The sequence below is a fragment of the Pleurodeles waltl genome, chromosome 10 (genome assembly GCF_031143425.1).
Source record: "Pleurodeles waltl isolate 20211129_DDA chromosome 10, aPleWal1.hap1.20221129, whole genome shotgun sequence".
NCBI classification, from domain to species: Eukaryota; Metazoa; Chordata; class Amphibia; order Caudata; family Salamandridae; genus Pleurodeles; species Pleurodeles waltl.
The window spans coordinates 677,533,208-677,548,512 of NC_090449.1; the positions used below are offsets into that span (position 1 = coordinate 677,533,208).

At 40.4% G+C, this 15,305-nt stretch overlaps 1 protein-coding gene across 7 annotated transcripts in view; it reads right to left on the reverse strand.

Annotated features, from left to right (window-relative positions):
- Nucleotides 1–8,150: 8,150 nt before the first annotated feature.
- The window catches only part of LARP4B (La ribonucleoprotein 4B), an 857,205-nt gene continuing 850,050 nt past the window's right edge, over nt 8,151–15,305 (reverse strand). For all 7 annotated transcript variants that reach the window (XM_069211182.1, XM_069211183.1, XM_069211184.1 and 4 more), the window contains one exon: nt 8,151–11,849. In XM_069211182.1, coding sequence (XP_069067283.1) covers nt 11,556–11,849 — 294 coding nt within the window. In that variant the 3' untranslated portion in view covers nt 8,151–11,555. The remainder of the gene's footprint in view (nt 11,850–15,305) is intronic.

Genomic DNA, 15,305 nt, shown 5'->3' on the forward strand with positions numbered 1-15,305 from the left:
GGAGAGTCAGTGCAGGCAACATTTTTATGGATCATTTGAAAGCCTGGAAGGAATTTACAAAAGGCAAGGTATCTGTGGAATCATGTCTCTAACAGAAAGATGAGATTTGGAGGCTGACAATGTGTTACTTAAGTGTCCAACTCTAGGGAAAGAAGATAACGTAATGTTCTGGAAAGGCACCAAAGACATTTCTTCTGTAAGACCTTCTGAACATCCATTGTAATTCTTGCGCTGTTTATCTACTCAACTCTACCCTAAACATCCACTCTGCACATCTTTGCTCTAAGCCACAATGTAAGGCTGACTTCTGATAGCATGAAGATGTTACAAATCCATTCTAAAATTACAAACAATCCACAACCTGCTGCTAAGCTTTCTTAGGACAACACACCTATCATGATGGTCTGTCAGCTAAATCAAGCATGAAGAGTGATGGTCTCACATCCATATGCACCTGGCTCAAAATTCAGTGTTTTGGCTATTCTGTTAAATGTGTTTGATTGAAAAGCACCAGCGCATATTTTTATAGTAAGTACAGTCTCTTGATGAATGTTTTTTCTTTGCTTGGAAAATTCTGTTAAGGCAACAAATGCTAACAGAGCTAGAGAGTAACTGCAGACATGACGTACAATGGACCAACCAGAAAAATTGTAAAATTGTAAAAAAATCTGACAAAAGAAAAGTGAATGAATAAACATTATAATGAAAATGTCACTTACCCAGTGTACATCTGTTCGTGGCATCAGTCGCTGAGATTCACATGTTCTGCATTAGCTCGCCATCTGGTGTTGGGTCGGAGTGTTACAAGTTGTTTTTCTTCGAAGAAGTGTTTTCGAGTCACGGGACCGAGTGACTCCTCCTTCTGTGCTCATTGCGCATGGGCGTCGACTCCATCTTCGATTGTTTTCCCCGCAGAGGGTGAGGTAGGAGTTGTACTATAGTAATAGTGCCCGCGCAATGAAATGTGTAAGTATGTACCTATTAAAGGTTTAAATAATATATATACAAATGTACAAAATTGGAGGTAACTTCTGAACTGCTACAGGCTTCCGGGGAGGTGGGTGGGCACATGTGAATCTCAGCGACTGATGCCACGAACAGATGTACACTGGGTAAGTGACATTTTCAGTTCGATGGCATCTGTCGCTGTAGATACACATGTTCTGCATAGACTAGTAAGCAGTTATTTCCCCATAAGCGGTGGTTTAGCCTGTAGGAGTAGAAGTTGTCTGAAATAGAGTTCTTAATACAGCTTGACCTACTGTAGCTTGTTGTGCGGATAGCACATCTATACAGTAGTGTTTGGTGAATGTGTGAGGCGTAGACCATGTGGCTGCCTTACATATTTCATGCATTGGGATGTTTCCTAAAAAGGCCATTGAAGCACCTTTTTTCCTTGTTGAATGTGCCCTGGGAGTAATGGGCAGTTGTCTTTTAGCTTTAAGGTAGCAGATTTGGATGCATTTAACTATCCATCTGGCTATACCTTGTTTTGATATTGGGTTACCTGCATGAGGTTTTTGGAATGCAATAAATAGCTGTTTAGTCTTTCTGATGTTCTTTGTCCTGTCAATGTAGTACATTAATGCTCTTTTGACATCTAATGTATGTAGTGCTCTTTCAGCCACAGAATCTGGCTGTGGGAAAAAAACTGGTAGTTCTACCGTTTGATTTAGATGGAACGGTGAAATAACTTTTGGTAAAAATTTTGGATTAGGTCGTAGGACGACCTTATTTTTATGTATTTGTATAAAAGGTTCTTGTGTTGTGAACGCTTGAATTTCACTTACTCTTCTTAAAGATGTAATGGCAATGAGAAATGCAACTTTCCAGGTTAGGAATTGTATTCCGCAAGAGTGCATGGGTTCGAAAGCTGGGCCCATGAGTCTTGTTAGGACCACGTTTAGGTTCCATGAAGGAACAGGTGGTGTTCTTGGTGGTATAATTCTTTTAAGACCTTCTATGAATGCTTTGATGACTGGTATCCTATACAAGGAAGTTGAATAGGTAGTCTGCAGGTATGCAGATATTGCTGCAAGGTGTATTTTAATAGAAGAGAAGGCTAGCTTTGCTTTTTGTAAATGGAGCAAGTAATTTACTATATGTTTTGGAGTTGCGTCTAGTGGTTGTATCTGATTATGATGGCAGTAACAAACAAATCTTTTCCACTTACTTGCGTAGCAGTGTCTAGTGGATGGCCTTCTGGCCTGCTTTATGACTTCCATACACTCTTGGCTAAGTTGTAAGTGTCCGAATTCTAGGATTTCAGGAGCCAGATTGCTAGATTCAGCGATGCTGGATCTGGGTGTCTGATCTGTTGGTTGTGTTGCGTTAACAGATCTGGTTTGTTGGGCAGTTTGATGTGGGGTACTACAGAAAGATCTAGCAGTGTTGTGTACCAGGGTTGTCTTGCCCACGTTGGTGCTATTAAAATGAGTTTGAGTTTGTTTTGACTCAATTTGTTTACTAGATAAGGAAGGAGAGGGAGAGGAGGAAAAGTGTAAGCAAATATTCCTGACCAGTTCATCCATAGGGCATTGCCTTGGGAGTGCTTGTGTGGGTATCTGGACGCGAAGTTTTGGCATTTTGCGTTCTCCTTTGTTGCAAATAAGTCTATTTGAGGTGTCCCCCAGAGTGTGAAGTAGGTGTTCAGAATTTGTGGGTGGATTTCCCATTCGTGGACTTGCTGGTGATCTCGAGAGAGATTGTCTGCCAGTTGATTCTGGATCCCTGGAATAAACTGTGCTATTAGGCGAATTTGATGGTGGATTGCCCACTTCCATATGTTTTGAGCTAATAAGCTTAACTGCGTAGAATGTGTTCCTCCTTGTTTGTTTAGATAATACATCGTTGTCATGTTGTCTGTTTTGACAAGGATGTATTTGTGGGTTATGATTGGTTGGAAAGCTTTTAGTGCTTGAAAAACTGCTAATAATTCTAGATGATTTATATGCAGTTTTGTTTGATGTATGTTCCATTGTCCTCTTATGTTGTGTTGATTGAGATGTGCTCCCCACCCTGTCATGGAAGCATCTGTTGTTATTACGTACTGTGGCACTGGGTCTTGGAAAGGCCGCCCTTTGTTTAAATTTATACTGTTCCACCATAGAAGCGAGAGGTAAGTTTGGCGGTCTATTAACACCAGATCTAGAAGGTGACCCTGTGCTTGAGACCACTGTGAGGCTAGGCACTGTTGTAAGGGCCTCATGTGCAGTCTTGCGTTTGGGACAATGGCTATGCATGAGGACATCATGCCTAGGAGCTGTAGTATTGTTCTTGCTTGTATTGTTTGATTTGGAGACATGTGTTGAATGACTGTTGAAATTGTGAATTCTTTGTGGAGTTGGCGTTGCTACTCCTTTTGTTGTGTCTATTATGGCTCCTAGATATTGCTGTACTTTGCTTGGCTGAATGTTGGATTTTGCAAAGTTGACGGTGAACCCTAGTTTGTAGAGGGTTTGTATGACTTGATTTGTGTGGTTTGAGCATTGTGTGAGCGAGCTGGTTTTGATTAGCCAGTCGTCTAGATACGGGAATACAGGTATTTGCTGCCTTCTGATGTGTGCAGCGACTACTGCTAGGCATTTTGTGAATACTCTGGGAGCGGTTGTTAAACCAAAAGGCAATACTTTGAATTGGTAATGTATTCCTTTGAATACAAACCTTAGATATTTTCTGTGTGATTGATGTATTGGTATATGGAAATATGCGTCTTTGAGGTCTAGGGTTGTCATGTAGTTGTGTTTTTTGAGCAATGGTAACACTTCTTGTAGTGTGACCATGTGAAAATGGTCTGATTTGATGAATGTGTTTACTACTCTGTGGTCTAGAATTGGTCTCAGTGTTTTGTCCTTTTTTGGTATCAAGAAGTACAGAGAATAAACTCCTGTGTTTATTTGTGTGCTTGGTACTAATTCTATTGCATTTTTTTGCAGTAGTGCTTGAACTTCTATCTCTAGAAGCTGTGAATGGTGTTTTGATAAATTTTGTGATTTTGGTGGTATGTCTGGAGGGAATTGCAGGAATTCTATGCAATAACCATGTTGGATAATTGCTAGGACCCATGTGTCTGTAGTTATTTCCTCCCATGCTTCGTAATATTGACCTATCCTTCCCCCCACCGGTGTTGTGTGGGGGGGGGTGAGTGACGTGTGAGTCACTGCTTGTTGGTAGTGGTTTTGGGGCTTTGAAATCTTCCTCTATTTCTAGGGAATTGCCCTCCTCTATACTGGCCCCGAAAGCCTCCCCTGTACTGTCCCTGGTAGGTGGACGGTGCGGACTGTGAGGTACTAGCTTGTGTGGCCTGACCCCAAAACCCTCCTCTAAAAGGTGTTTTGCGGAAGGTGGTATAAGATCCTCTGCTCTGCGGGGAGTAGAGTGCGCCCATGGCCTTGGCAGTGTCAGTGTCCTTTTTGAGCTTTTCTATGGCTGTGTCGACCTCCGGACCGAACAGAAGTTTTTTGTTTACTGGCATGTTAAGTACTGCCTGCTGAATTTCTGGCTTGAATCCAGACGTTCTGAGCCATGCGTGCCTACGGATGGTAACCAACGTATTAATGGTCCTTGCGGCTGTGTCTGCTGCATCCATAGAGGAGCGTATTTGATTGTTGGAAATGTTTTGACCCTCCTCAACAACCTGTTTTGCTCTTTTTTGTAGATCTTTTGGGAGATGTTCAATGAGATGCTGCATCTCATCCCAGTGGGCTCTGTCGTATCGCGCTAGCAGCGCTTGTGAGTTTGCGATGCGCCACTGGTTTGCTGCTTGGACAGCGACCCTCTTCCCGGCTGCATCGAACTTTCTGCTTTCTTTATCTGGGGGAGGTGCATCCCCAGAAGTGTGTGAATTTGCCCGTTTTCTGGCAGCCCCTACCACCACAGAATCTGGTGGCAGCTGAGAGGTGATGAATACAGGGTCCGTAGGAGGCGCCTTATACTTTTTGTCCACTCTAGGCGTTACTGCCCTACTTTTAACAGGCTCCTTGAAGATCTCTTTTGCATGGCGTAGCATGCCTGGGAGCATAGGCAGGCTTTGGTAGGAGCTGTGGGTGGAGGAGAGGGTGTTAAATAAAAAGTCATCCTCTACTTGTTCAGAGTGTAGTTCCACATTATGGAACTGTGCTGCTCTAGCCACCACTTGTGAATAGGCTGTGCTGTCCTCAGGTGGTGATGGCCTAGTTGGGTATGTGTCTGGGCTGTTATCAGACACTGGTGCATCGTACAAGTCCCACGCGTCTTGATCTTGGTCATCGTGGCTCATGGCGGTGTGAGCTGGTGAATGTGACGGGGTGTAAGTTGGCGAAGCCGGAGTTACAGGTGGAGGCGAGGGAGGAGGTGTTACCTTCTTTGCTGTTTGTTGCTGAGGAGCCTCTAGTGCTGTAAACTGAAGTGTTCTCTTTCTTTTGACAGGTGGAAGGGTACTGATCTTCCCTGTCCCCTGCTGAATAAAGATACGCTTTTGCGTGTGATCCACTTCAGTGGATTGCAGTTCCTGTTCGAATCTGTGTTTTTTCATTTGTGAAGACATAGAATGTTCTTCAGTATATGAGCCTGAAACTGGGTCTGTTGGTGCTTTTTTCGGCTCCGAAAACCCTGTGGTTTGTCTTTTCGGCTCCGAGGTAACCTTCCTCTTCTTTTGTGCCGAAAAATCTTGGCCTCTATGGTCTTCGGCGCCACTGTCTCGGCGTCGATCCGTGTCGACACCGAACTCTCGGTGTCGATGCTTCTCTTTAGCACTCTCTCGGTCCCGAGGAGGCTGCGTGCCGGTGTCTCGACCGAAGTCGGACGATCTCGACACTGAATGGGCCTTTTTCGGTGCCGATTGTTGGTCACCGGGAATTTGGGTTGAGCCATGGCCGGTTGGCAGTGGCGTCCCCTGGGACTTTTTGCCTTTTTTAAGTTCTGATCTCGACGTCTTACTCACAGTTTTTGTATTGTCGAGTTCGTCGGAGTCTGAATCCTGGATGGAAAAGGATTCCTCCTGTTCCTCTTCTGTCTCGAACTGTCGATGCTCCTTTGGCGTGGACGCTGCAGTCTTCTTGCTCGACGGTCGCGCAGAGTTTTTCGGGACCGGAACGCCCGACAGGCCTCGCAGGATTCTTCGCTGTGCTCGGGTGACAGGCACAGGTTACAGACCGAGTGTTGGTCCGTATAAGGATATTTGTTGTGGCATTCGGGGCAGAATCGAAACGGGGTCCGTTCCATCGGCGTTGTTCTCCACGCAGTCGGGCCGACTAGGCCCCGACGGTGTGCCGAAATCTACCCCGAAGGGCTCCGAAGCGCTTCGATGTTCAATGCGTCGTCGTATGTGTTTATCTCGAACCGGATCGCAACGATACCGTCGAAAATCTTCAGTTTTCAGCTATCTTTCCGTTCCGAAACTCGGAGCGACAGGAACACGTCCGAACCCGATGGCGGAAAGAAAACAATCGAAGATGGAGTCGACGCCCATGCGCAATGAGCACAGAAGGAGAAGTCACTCGGTCCCGTGACTCGAAAACACTTCTTCGAAGAAAAACAACTTGTAACACTCCGACCCAACACCAGATGGCGAGCTAATGCAGAACATGTGTATCTACAGCGACAGATGCCATCGAACATACAGAAAATTGGAGATAGTTGTTTCTATCTACAGTATTAGCTAAGGTCTCAGATCTTACGGTGGGCTCCATTATGAACTTCTTCAATAGGAGTAAATTGGTAATGAAAATGTCAGTTACATATTGGTTCTCTTGGGCAATGACGTATGGAGGAAATGTGTTGAATCTATATGAAATAATATGAAAATACAAGGCATATGGGACGTGTTTTAACTACAATTACTGACAACATTAATGGAATTTAGAAGAACCGCGAATATCTGGTCAGGGAAACTCAGTAATCTGGGTACCTAAGAAAAATAACCATGTCCTGATGCCTACTAGTGCCTATTACCATTAGCTGTAATTTTACACAGTTGAAAGAACAAGAGAAAAACAAAAGTGCCTATATATATATTATTTATTTTTTTAAAAAAATGGGTGTGTGATTTGGGGTGTGTGTGTTTATGAGTAAGCTCCTCTAGTGCTAGCTTCTCTCCACCAGGCCAGCTCTGATACTCGGAAGGAAGTGGCATCGGTCCTAGGTAGAGGAAGGCGAACAGCAGCATTGATCTCTTTCCGTAGTGTCTCAGGCAATGTAAGCACAAGCTGACGGCTTCCCGAGGTGTTGAGAGCGCAATGGGGGTTAGAGACCACCCTGCTATTATTTTAAAGGAAGAAGAAAGACACTGGGAAGATGCAGAGGGCACCCAGGCTTAAGTCCCGTTAAGAAGGGAAGCAGTAGGTACTGGGGCCACCCCTTCTTCATCAAGGAAAGCGAGGCGGGTTAAGGTGAGGGGCCCAGGTAGAGAGGAGAGGATGCCAAATGGCAAGAGAGAAAGATATTCCCTGAGGAACATAGGACTAAAAGTCAAGGCACCCCCAAGGTGTCCTAAGAGGGTGGAGGAGGGTACGACTTTCCCTTCTTTTTTTGGCAGAACAATTTAGCTGCCCAGCAGTGGAAGCGCTCTTAAGCACAGGAGTCGGCCGCAGTGCACAGGAAGCACCAGAGGCCTCAAAAACCACAGAGGCTATATGGCAGAAATTACCCCCTCTTTAAAATTGTACTTCAAGGTTCTGTCCGTGAAGTGCAGCAATAAGGAGGAAGGGCTTCAGCAATGGCAGGAACATTTTGGGGAGGGTATGACACAAGTGGGCAATAAAATGGTTATTTTGAGCTGGAAGACCAGAAGGCTGAGAGCACATAAGTAGTTGGCTGTGTAAGCAGTGTAAGTGGCACTAACATTCTGATGAAATCTCAGTAAGCAACAGATTCCAGGCTTTGGTTAATATGGACCTGGAGGAGGACTGGTTGTGGGTTGGTAGCTCCAGACAAAGCAAAGCAGGATGCTGAAGAAGTGAGCAAATCAACTGCACATTGGTCTTATGTTTCAGGCTATATTGCGAGAGATCAGGCAGAGACAAATTGTTTGGACAAAATTAGTGTATGTTAGAAGAACAGCAAATGTCTTGTCAGGTAATCTCAGACCATAAAGAAAAATAACCATGTACTGATGTCTACAAATTCTTATTAATGTTAGTTGTAATTGCACACAGTTGAAAGAACAAGAGAAAAACAGTGCCTAAATCTTTATTTTTCAGAACCTACATTTTTTCAAATTAGACAGTTTTACATTTTATGACACAAAAAGGAAACTTAAATTACAAGTAGTTTACATATAAGCCTGATTCCAGTCTTAATGGAAGAAATAGAACGAAATGAAAGTCCCTCAAAAGCTTCCAGAACACATTTGTGTCCCATTACTCGGCAGCTGATAACTTTCCACTTCCAATTGTCTGCTGCTATTAGTGTAACAGGCTGCAAAGCACATAAAACCCCTAAATCATAGTTAGCCAAACGAGATACAGTTATGCACCACTACAGTCAGCTTGATGGTCTTGTGAGACACTGCATCACCAGCACAGATAAGACCTTCTTTACAGAAACTTTTAAAAAAGAGCAGAACCAAGACTGTACAATATGTTGCTTATTAATGTAATGGTAGGTTGCAGGATTATCAGTGCCACAGGCAGGGAGGAGTTGCTCACAAACAGTATCTGCAGCTACTCATTCAATGAAACTTTCCAATGCTGGCTTTCTAATACTCTTCTGTTAATGATCACAACTAGTGAATAAAACCAGCAAGTTTGCCAATTGTAATTCCATCGCAGTACATTTTCATCAATTAACAAAAAACAATTATAATAATTTTATTTGCGAACCCATTAAGATTAGACTTTGCAGGGGCATTTTTTATTATTTCTTCACATTTAGCCGAAGGTACTGTAACATAGGAACAACCAGCATGCGCAACTTTTTTTTTTTTTGCCAGTCTGAATCTGAACTCTTAGAACAACTGCAGCAAAGATGTACGTGTATGATACAGCTATTTGGCATGTCAATTTGCTTTATTAAAATAAAAGATAAAGAAAGCTAGTAAAACAACATCAGGGTTAGGTTTAAATTATTTACGCCACAGTCTTGTTTGCTAAGCAGCAATTACAGTGTATTGACCTAGTACAAATGGCAGCAGAAAATACAACACCTCCTGCTGATCTCAAGATATTATCCGGCAATGTAGCAACTGGCTAGAATGGTCAGCTGTCAGTCTGTGCTGTAAATGACCATAGTCAATTAGTGTTTGCAGCTGTTCATCTTAGAACTTCTTAGACGAGAAACCAAAAATATAATCACAGCTATCTTAAAAAGTATTCAAACTTAACTGGCAAGTTCGCTGAGCACGGGGTGGAAGGTCTGAATGCCTGCTAAATGCTCATCCCAGAACATGATGAGATAGTCTATGTACGATGACATTCAAAGTGCTCATTTAAGAAACCATTTCCCTAATTAGACCATATTCACAAAAAAAGTTTCCAGCAAACACAAAACAGTTGGTTATGTCAAATAGGTTAATCTATTTAGAATTCAACATCCCATTTTCAAAGTGGCTAACGAATGAAATGCCATACTGTTTTTACAGGCACTGAAATATTAGTATTGGAAACCAACTTTTCAATTACACTATACCCTTGTTAGAAAATGGCCAACCAAAGGCTAGGCGTTACCAGGCAGTTTCTGCTGTGAATTAACAAACTGAGAACATTAAAAAAAATTCAATGGCATTATGATCACCTGAATCGCTTCAAATCTCTATTGCCACCAGGTACTATTTACATTCAAATACCCCACATTTCTTCGTTAAAATGCACAACAGAATACTAAAGAAAAGGAATGAGGGCTTTAAAATGTCTTTCCATTCCTGTACTCAGTGAAGAGGCAATCAGTTCAACACATCAGAATAAAAGTAAAATAAAAAAAAAGTAATAGTCAAACCACATTTAGTTTATCTACATCCAGCTCAACAGCAACATCTATAATATATCAACAATAATTTCTATCAGATTTATTTCTTAGGGTACCTTTTTATATGTTCTGATTATTTACAACTGTACAAGCGAAGCACACAATTCCAAGTGCACATATTTAATACAGTATTGACTATTTGCATTTACAGAATTTAACAATCAGAAAAAGATCAAGTGTCAGATCTTTAATTTATATTACAAAATCTGATGCTAGTTCCTGCACTACAGTACGATTACCCAGTAAAACTGTGACAATAGATATATACTGTAACTGAGTAATTCAGTATTCAACGCATGCCAACCCTCAAGGGGGGGTCAGGCTTAATTAACTCTAAGCTGTCTTATACAAAAGTTAAGGCAAAGTCATTTTTCAAGTTTAAATAAAATTCAAGTTTTAAATATTGGATGGAAATTCTCTTTAAAAAAACATCTGTTTAATTAAACAATGTGAAGAACAAATGGTACTACTGAAGTAAACGGGAAGTGTTGTAACACATTTTAACTGCCCGCTATTCAGAATACTCAAAAAGAAAATTCCAGGCATTTAAAAAAAATAATTTAGATTCAACTTTATTAGAATCTTTCTCAATTTAGTGCATTTCTGTCCTTCAGGAAGTATCGCTTCTAAAGTAAATTCTTTGTAGAATACCCCATCCAATGAAATGACAGCAGAGACCTCTTCCTCCCCCAGGCAAACCAAAAAAATACTATTTTGACAACACTTTCAAAACTTGAAGAATGCCATCATTGCTTGCATTAATAGGAAGACGTCCATGCTATGTGGACTATAAGATGTGACCTCTTGCCACAAGTACCATAGGATGAGTTTAAAAAAAATATACACAAAGTATGGAGGTAAATCAGAAGGTCCACATACTTCTAACTATTTTCATTTTAATTATTAACAATGTGCTTTATACGTCTGATAGAATGTCCTTTTCTGTAGTGAGAAGCTGGTTACATGCTTGCAGTTATTCAAAATGATCAAGATGCTAAAAAACATCCATTAAGGTGCTGTTGCTCTTCTCAAAGTAATACATGAACAAACTAAGGTCAAAAAGACTAATATAACCACAGGAGCTTTACATTTAAGTGCAAGAATATTTCCTTGCAACTGGCAGCAAGTTAAACACAGACATTAACGGATATTCTTTGTGTATGTCAAAACCATATCTCAAATCGTTCTCGGACTAAAAAACAGCTGTCACTTACTGTAGCTACCTTTCTATTGTGATATTTACCATGTCTGTAGGCAATCAATTTATAAAAATCTATCCACATGGTTCTGTTATTTAATATTGTATTTCACAGGAGAAAAATGTGATAAAATGCAGATAAATTGATTTCTTATTCAGATTTATGCTGTGTGTCTTTTTTCTCCAATGAATCAAGAACAAACCTACAGATCAGGTTTTGATACAATGAATCACTGAAGATGGGAGCACAAGTAGCAAAAGGCAGATACACAGCCTGTATCTCAGGGAGACAAACAATAACCCACTGACATTCCATTTTGGCCAATACTGCTTCAAGCGCCTAACCAGCAACTCGTTAATTTCACTGAGTAGGGGACATGGCGTAATGTGATAAGTAAATATTTCAGAATGTCCTCCTTCATTGAGGAGATTTTGGGGGTGTATTATGGTCCACAAAGAATCGTTTTCCAAGTGGTGGGGGTGATGATCTACGTGGTGGCTGTTTTCTCTGGTCTTTGGGTGGTCGTCCGGGGTGTGACTTTACAGGAAGAGGTTCTTTAGGCTTTTCCAACATAGTTTCAGTGGCTTTCCTTTCTTCTTTGCCACAAACTGCAGAAACAGTACTCTGCTTTTGCTCCTTCGGCGACTGCAAGGTAGGTGATTCTTTACTGGTTCTCTGGCAAATCTCTGCATAACTGGGTTTTCGCAACTCCTGAGCAATTAAGACAAAGAAGACAGACATAAGGTGGGGCAAGGCATCTGGACCTCATTGAAGATACCCATCATAGTCCCTTCAAATGATATCACTGGTGTTTAAAAAGCATTATTTGATAAAATTACACAAAGAATGAAAAAATAAAATACTTATGCTCTTTATGAAAAAATAGTGCTTAACTCAGACCACTGGCATTACATAAAAATAACTTAACTGGAGGATAAAGCAACTCTTGAAAGATTTGTTTAAAAAAAATGGACATTGAACTAAGCAACAATCATGGGAGGGTTGTATATGTGATAAAAGAAAGGCAAATGGTGCAATTTATATCACATCTTGTTTTGTATTGTCTAAACAGCCAGATGTAAAAAAAAAATAAAGAAAATGCGAAGGGGAGTTCAAAACTTTAATATCTGACAAAGCAGATGAGACCATTTTTGAAAGCCAGGATCTCTTAAGGTGATTTTAGGTGGGGGATATTTTGGGATCAAACACTGCATTGGCAGTACTTTTTTCTGTAAAGGCGAACCTTATAGGCTACTTTGGAGAACTAAGTATATTTTCCTGTACTTTACAAAATCGCCACATATTTCTGGAACACAAATTAAATACTATGAAGTTAATTAGTATTGCTCGGTTACTTAAAACCGTTACAACATTGTAAAAGCATAATACAATGCAATAAAAAAAAAAGAAAATTGTCAACTGCATAAATAAAATCAGCTTAGGATGACAGCATGAATATGAGGTGAAAACTGAGTTTTGAAAAGTAAAAATGGCAGTCCCTTCACCATTTACAAGTTGATATTGTCTAGCGTCCAAGAATCAATAAGATTAGCAAAATAGATGTTTTCCAAATTACCATCAATTATTGCAATGAAGATAAAAAGCTATCATGCGTGGAACATGCATAACCATTGATAAAGTGCATGACTGACAATCCCCAATACGTTGCAGGCGGAAATGGCTAGCTATATAAAGGTCTTACTGTGCGCTCCTGAAAGCTTACTTTCAGTTCATAAGTATTCAATCAACAATTGCAATAACAATGATAAAACTATTGTGTAAGCTAAAGTGCATAGCAATTTAGGAAGTGCTTGGTGAGTGCTCCCTGAAGTTTGTCACTGAAGGAGGCTGCTATATGTAAGACCTTCCTAGTCTCTCCAGAAGAATTCCTTTCAATTCATAAGGTGCATACATGATTAATTTGACTGAGTCAGGTTTGCTAGTAAGTTCCCAAATGCATCTCTTGCAAATTAAATAGGTTCATATACGAATACTGTGTTGATATAAAATATTGGATGAAGAGCAGAGCTACTATTTGTGCCACATAAGCAGTTCATGTATGCTACAGTAAGCCTTACTTAAAAAAAAAAATATTTGCACACAATATTATAGAGTGAGAGAGGAGCCAGTTTAACAGAGGTGCCATCCACTTGGTCAGGATCAGTTGCAAGTTTCTGTATTTTCATGTATAGCCATTATTAAATGTTTTACACATTGGTGGGCTGTCAGATTAACTTTTGCCACTAAATTGCTCATGGTTGTACTCCTTAAGTGGGCATAGTGGTGATTTTTTTCTGCACTATGTGAGTATGAACTTCACGCAGTAACATTCACAGACTGCTAAGAGAAAACTCCGATCTGAGGAGATTTTCTACCACTGCTCCCCGGACACGTGCTGTGGTTATGAAATAACAGAAGGGAAATCATTGTATGCAGAGAATGTCATCTACTTTGAGGTCCCCTGGCTATGCATCTCATATTGCCTTGAAAAGCGCCCAGGGCATAGTGTAGAGACTGTTGAAACTAGTTTAGCACCTGCTGCTTTAAGGTTTGATGAGAATGATATGATTGTCAGTAGACTGTCAAGAAAGCATGCTAGACCCCTCTTCTTTTAAGGGCAATCTTGTTTTAATGCAAGCAAAGAATTTGCAGATTTTTTTTTCAACTTCTCATATACCTTTCACCCATCCAATGTTCTCCATCAAATTGAATATTTAAGAGGTGTTGCCGAACAGCTGGTATGAACCCTGTCTAAGATGCTAAGCGAGGGTTATCATCTGCAAGCTAGAGGCTGTAACCAAACCATATCAAAAGACCACGTGTGAAACAATATTGCACTACATCCTGTGCTCTATTTTGGTGGTTTTCAGGAATAAGGAAAAATCTAATTTCCTCCTAATGCTATCATACCTGCTTATGAACGCCTATGAAGCATCAGTGCATTAGCTCACAGCTGTCCAGATGCAACCACACGGTCTTCATCTGAAAACGGTTCATTCACTTCATGTTTGTTGAAATCCACCTTTCTGAGTGTATGAATAGTCAGAATGTCTGCTTGTCCTTTAATGTAAATGGGATCTTACAGTAATGCCTCTTATTTCCCCTCTGCTCAAAAAGAAACAGATACAGCTTTGATAGGACAGATTACATTTTAAGCCTGATTTCCCAACTGCAACCCCAGAAATAATGTCAAATAAAAAAATATTTAAAATAGTTACATATATATTTAAAACATTTTAAAATATTAATGTATATTAGCTTATTTGTTTACTTTAAACCTATAACAAAGTAAAAAAATCATATAGCACTACTGACTAAATTAAAACAAAGAAATATGTTAAAGTACATCCATTTTTCCTGAAGTTTAAATTAGCGTATACTGGTAATTTATTTTGAAAATTCAAAATAGCATATTAAAATACTTTATAATTAAATACTAAATAGGTATTATTTTTTTGCACACTTAACACTCAGTAACTTGTATTTATATTTTAAACTATTTTAAATCATTTAACTTTAATTTTTTTCCTGCTGGGTTTTATTTTAGCTCCCTCCCGTCATTATTTTCTATGGGAGGGTGTTGCAGTACCAGTGGTTGGCCATGCGCACTTACTAGTTTTTTTTTTTTTTGTAGTAACAGTTTGTGAATACCAAAGTAGTAGTATACTTGAAGTGTAAATTTACTGAAAAGATTAAGGCCGTCATTAGCTGTAGCCATCAGACCGCCAGGTGGCGTGGTGGTGGTTTGGCTTCTGCTAAACCCCACAACTTGTAATACACCGGTCTTTACTGCCGAGTCTGCGGCAGTAAGACTGTCAGTCTCGTAATGAGGGCCTAAGTTATCTATGTGAATCAGGCCAACAGTCTTCCATGTAGTGGGAAACTTAATTTTTTCTCAGTTCTAGTCAAATTCTTAATAAGAAAGTCATCTTCCTCCAACACTACTGCATGGCAATTTTGCAATGAAAGGCTGTCCTTTTATAGAATGCATGATATGAAGATGCCCCAGCACTTGGTGAGACTTTGAAGGGGTGAGTAGTCATCTAAAGATATTTCCTTTGGCAATTTTATTCTTTATTTTAAGCATAATTGTGCTCTTCACTTGTTCATCCCTCCTCTGCTTCTTTCCAGGCCCCAGATTATGTTCAGGCAGTCGTAAAGGGAATT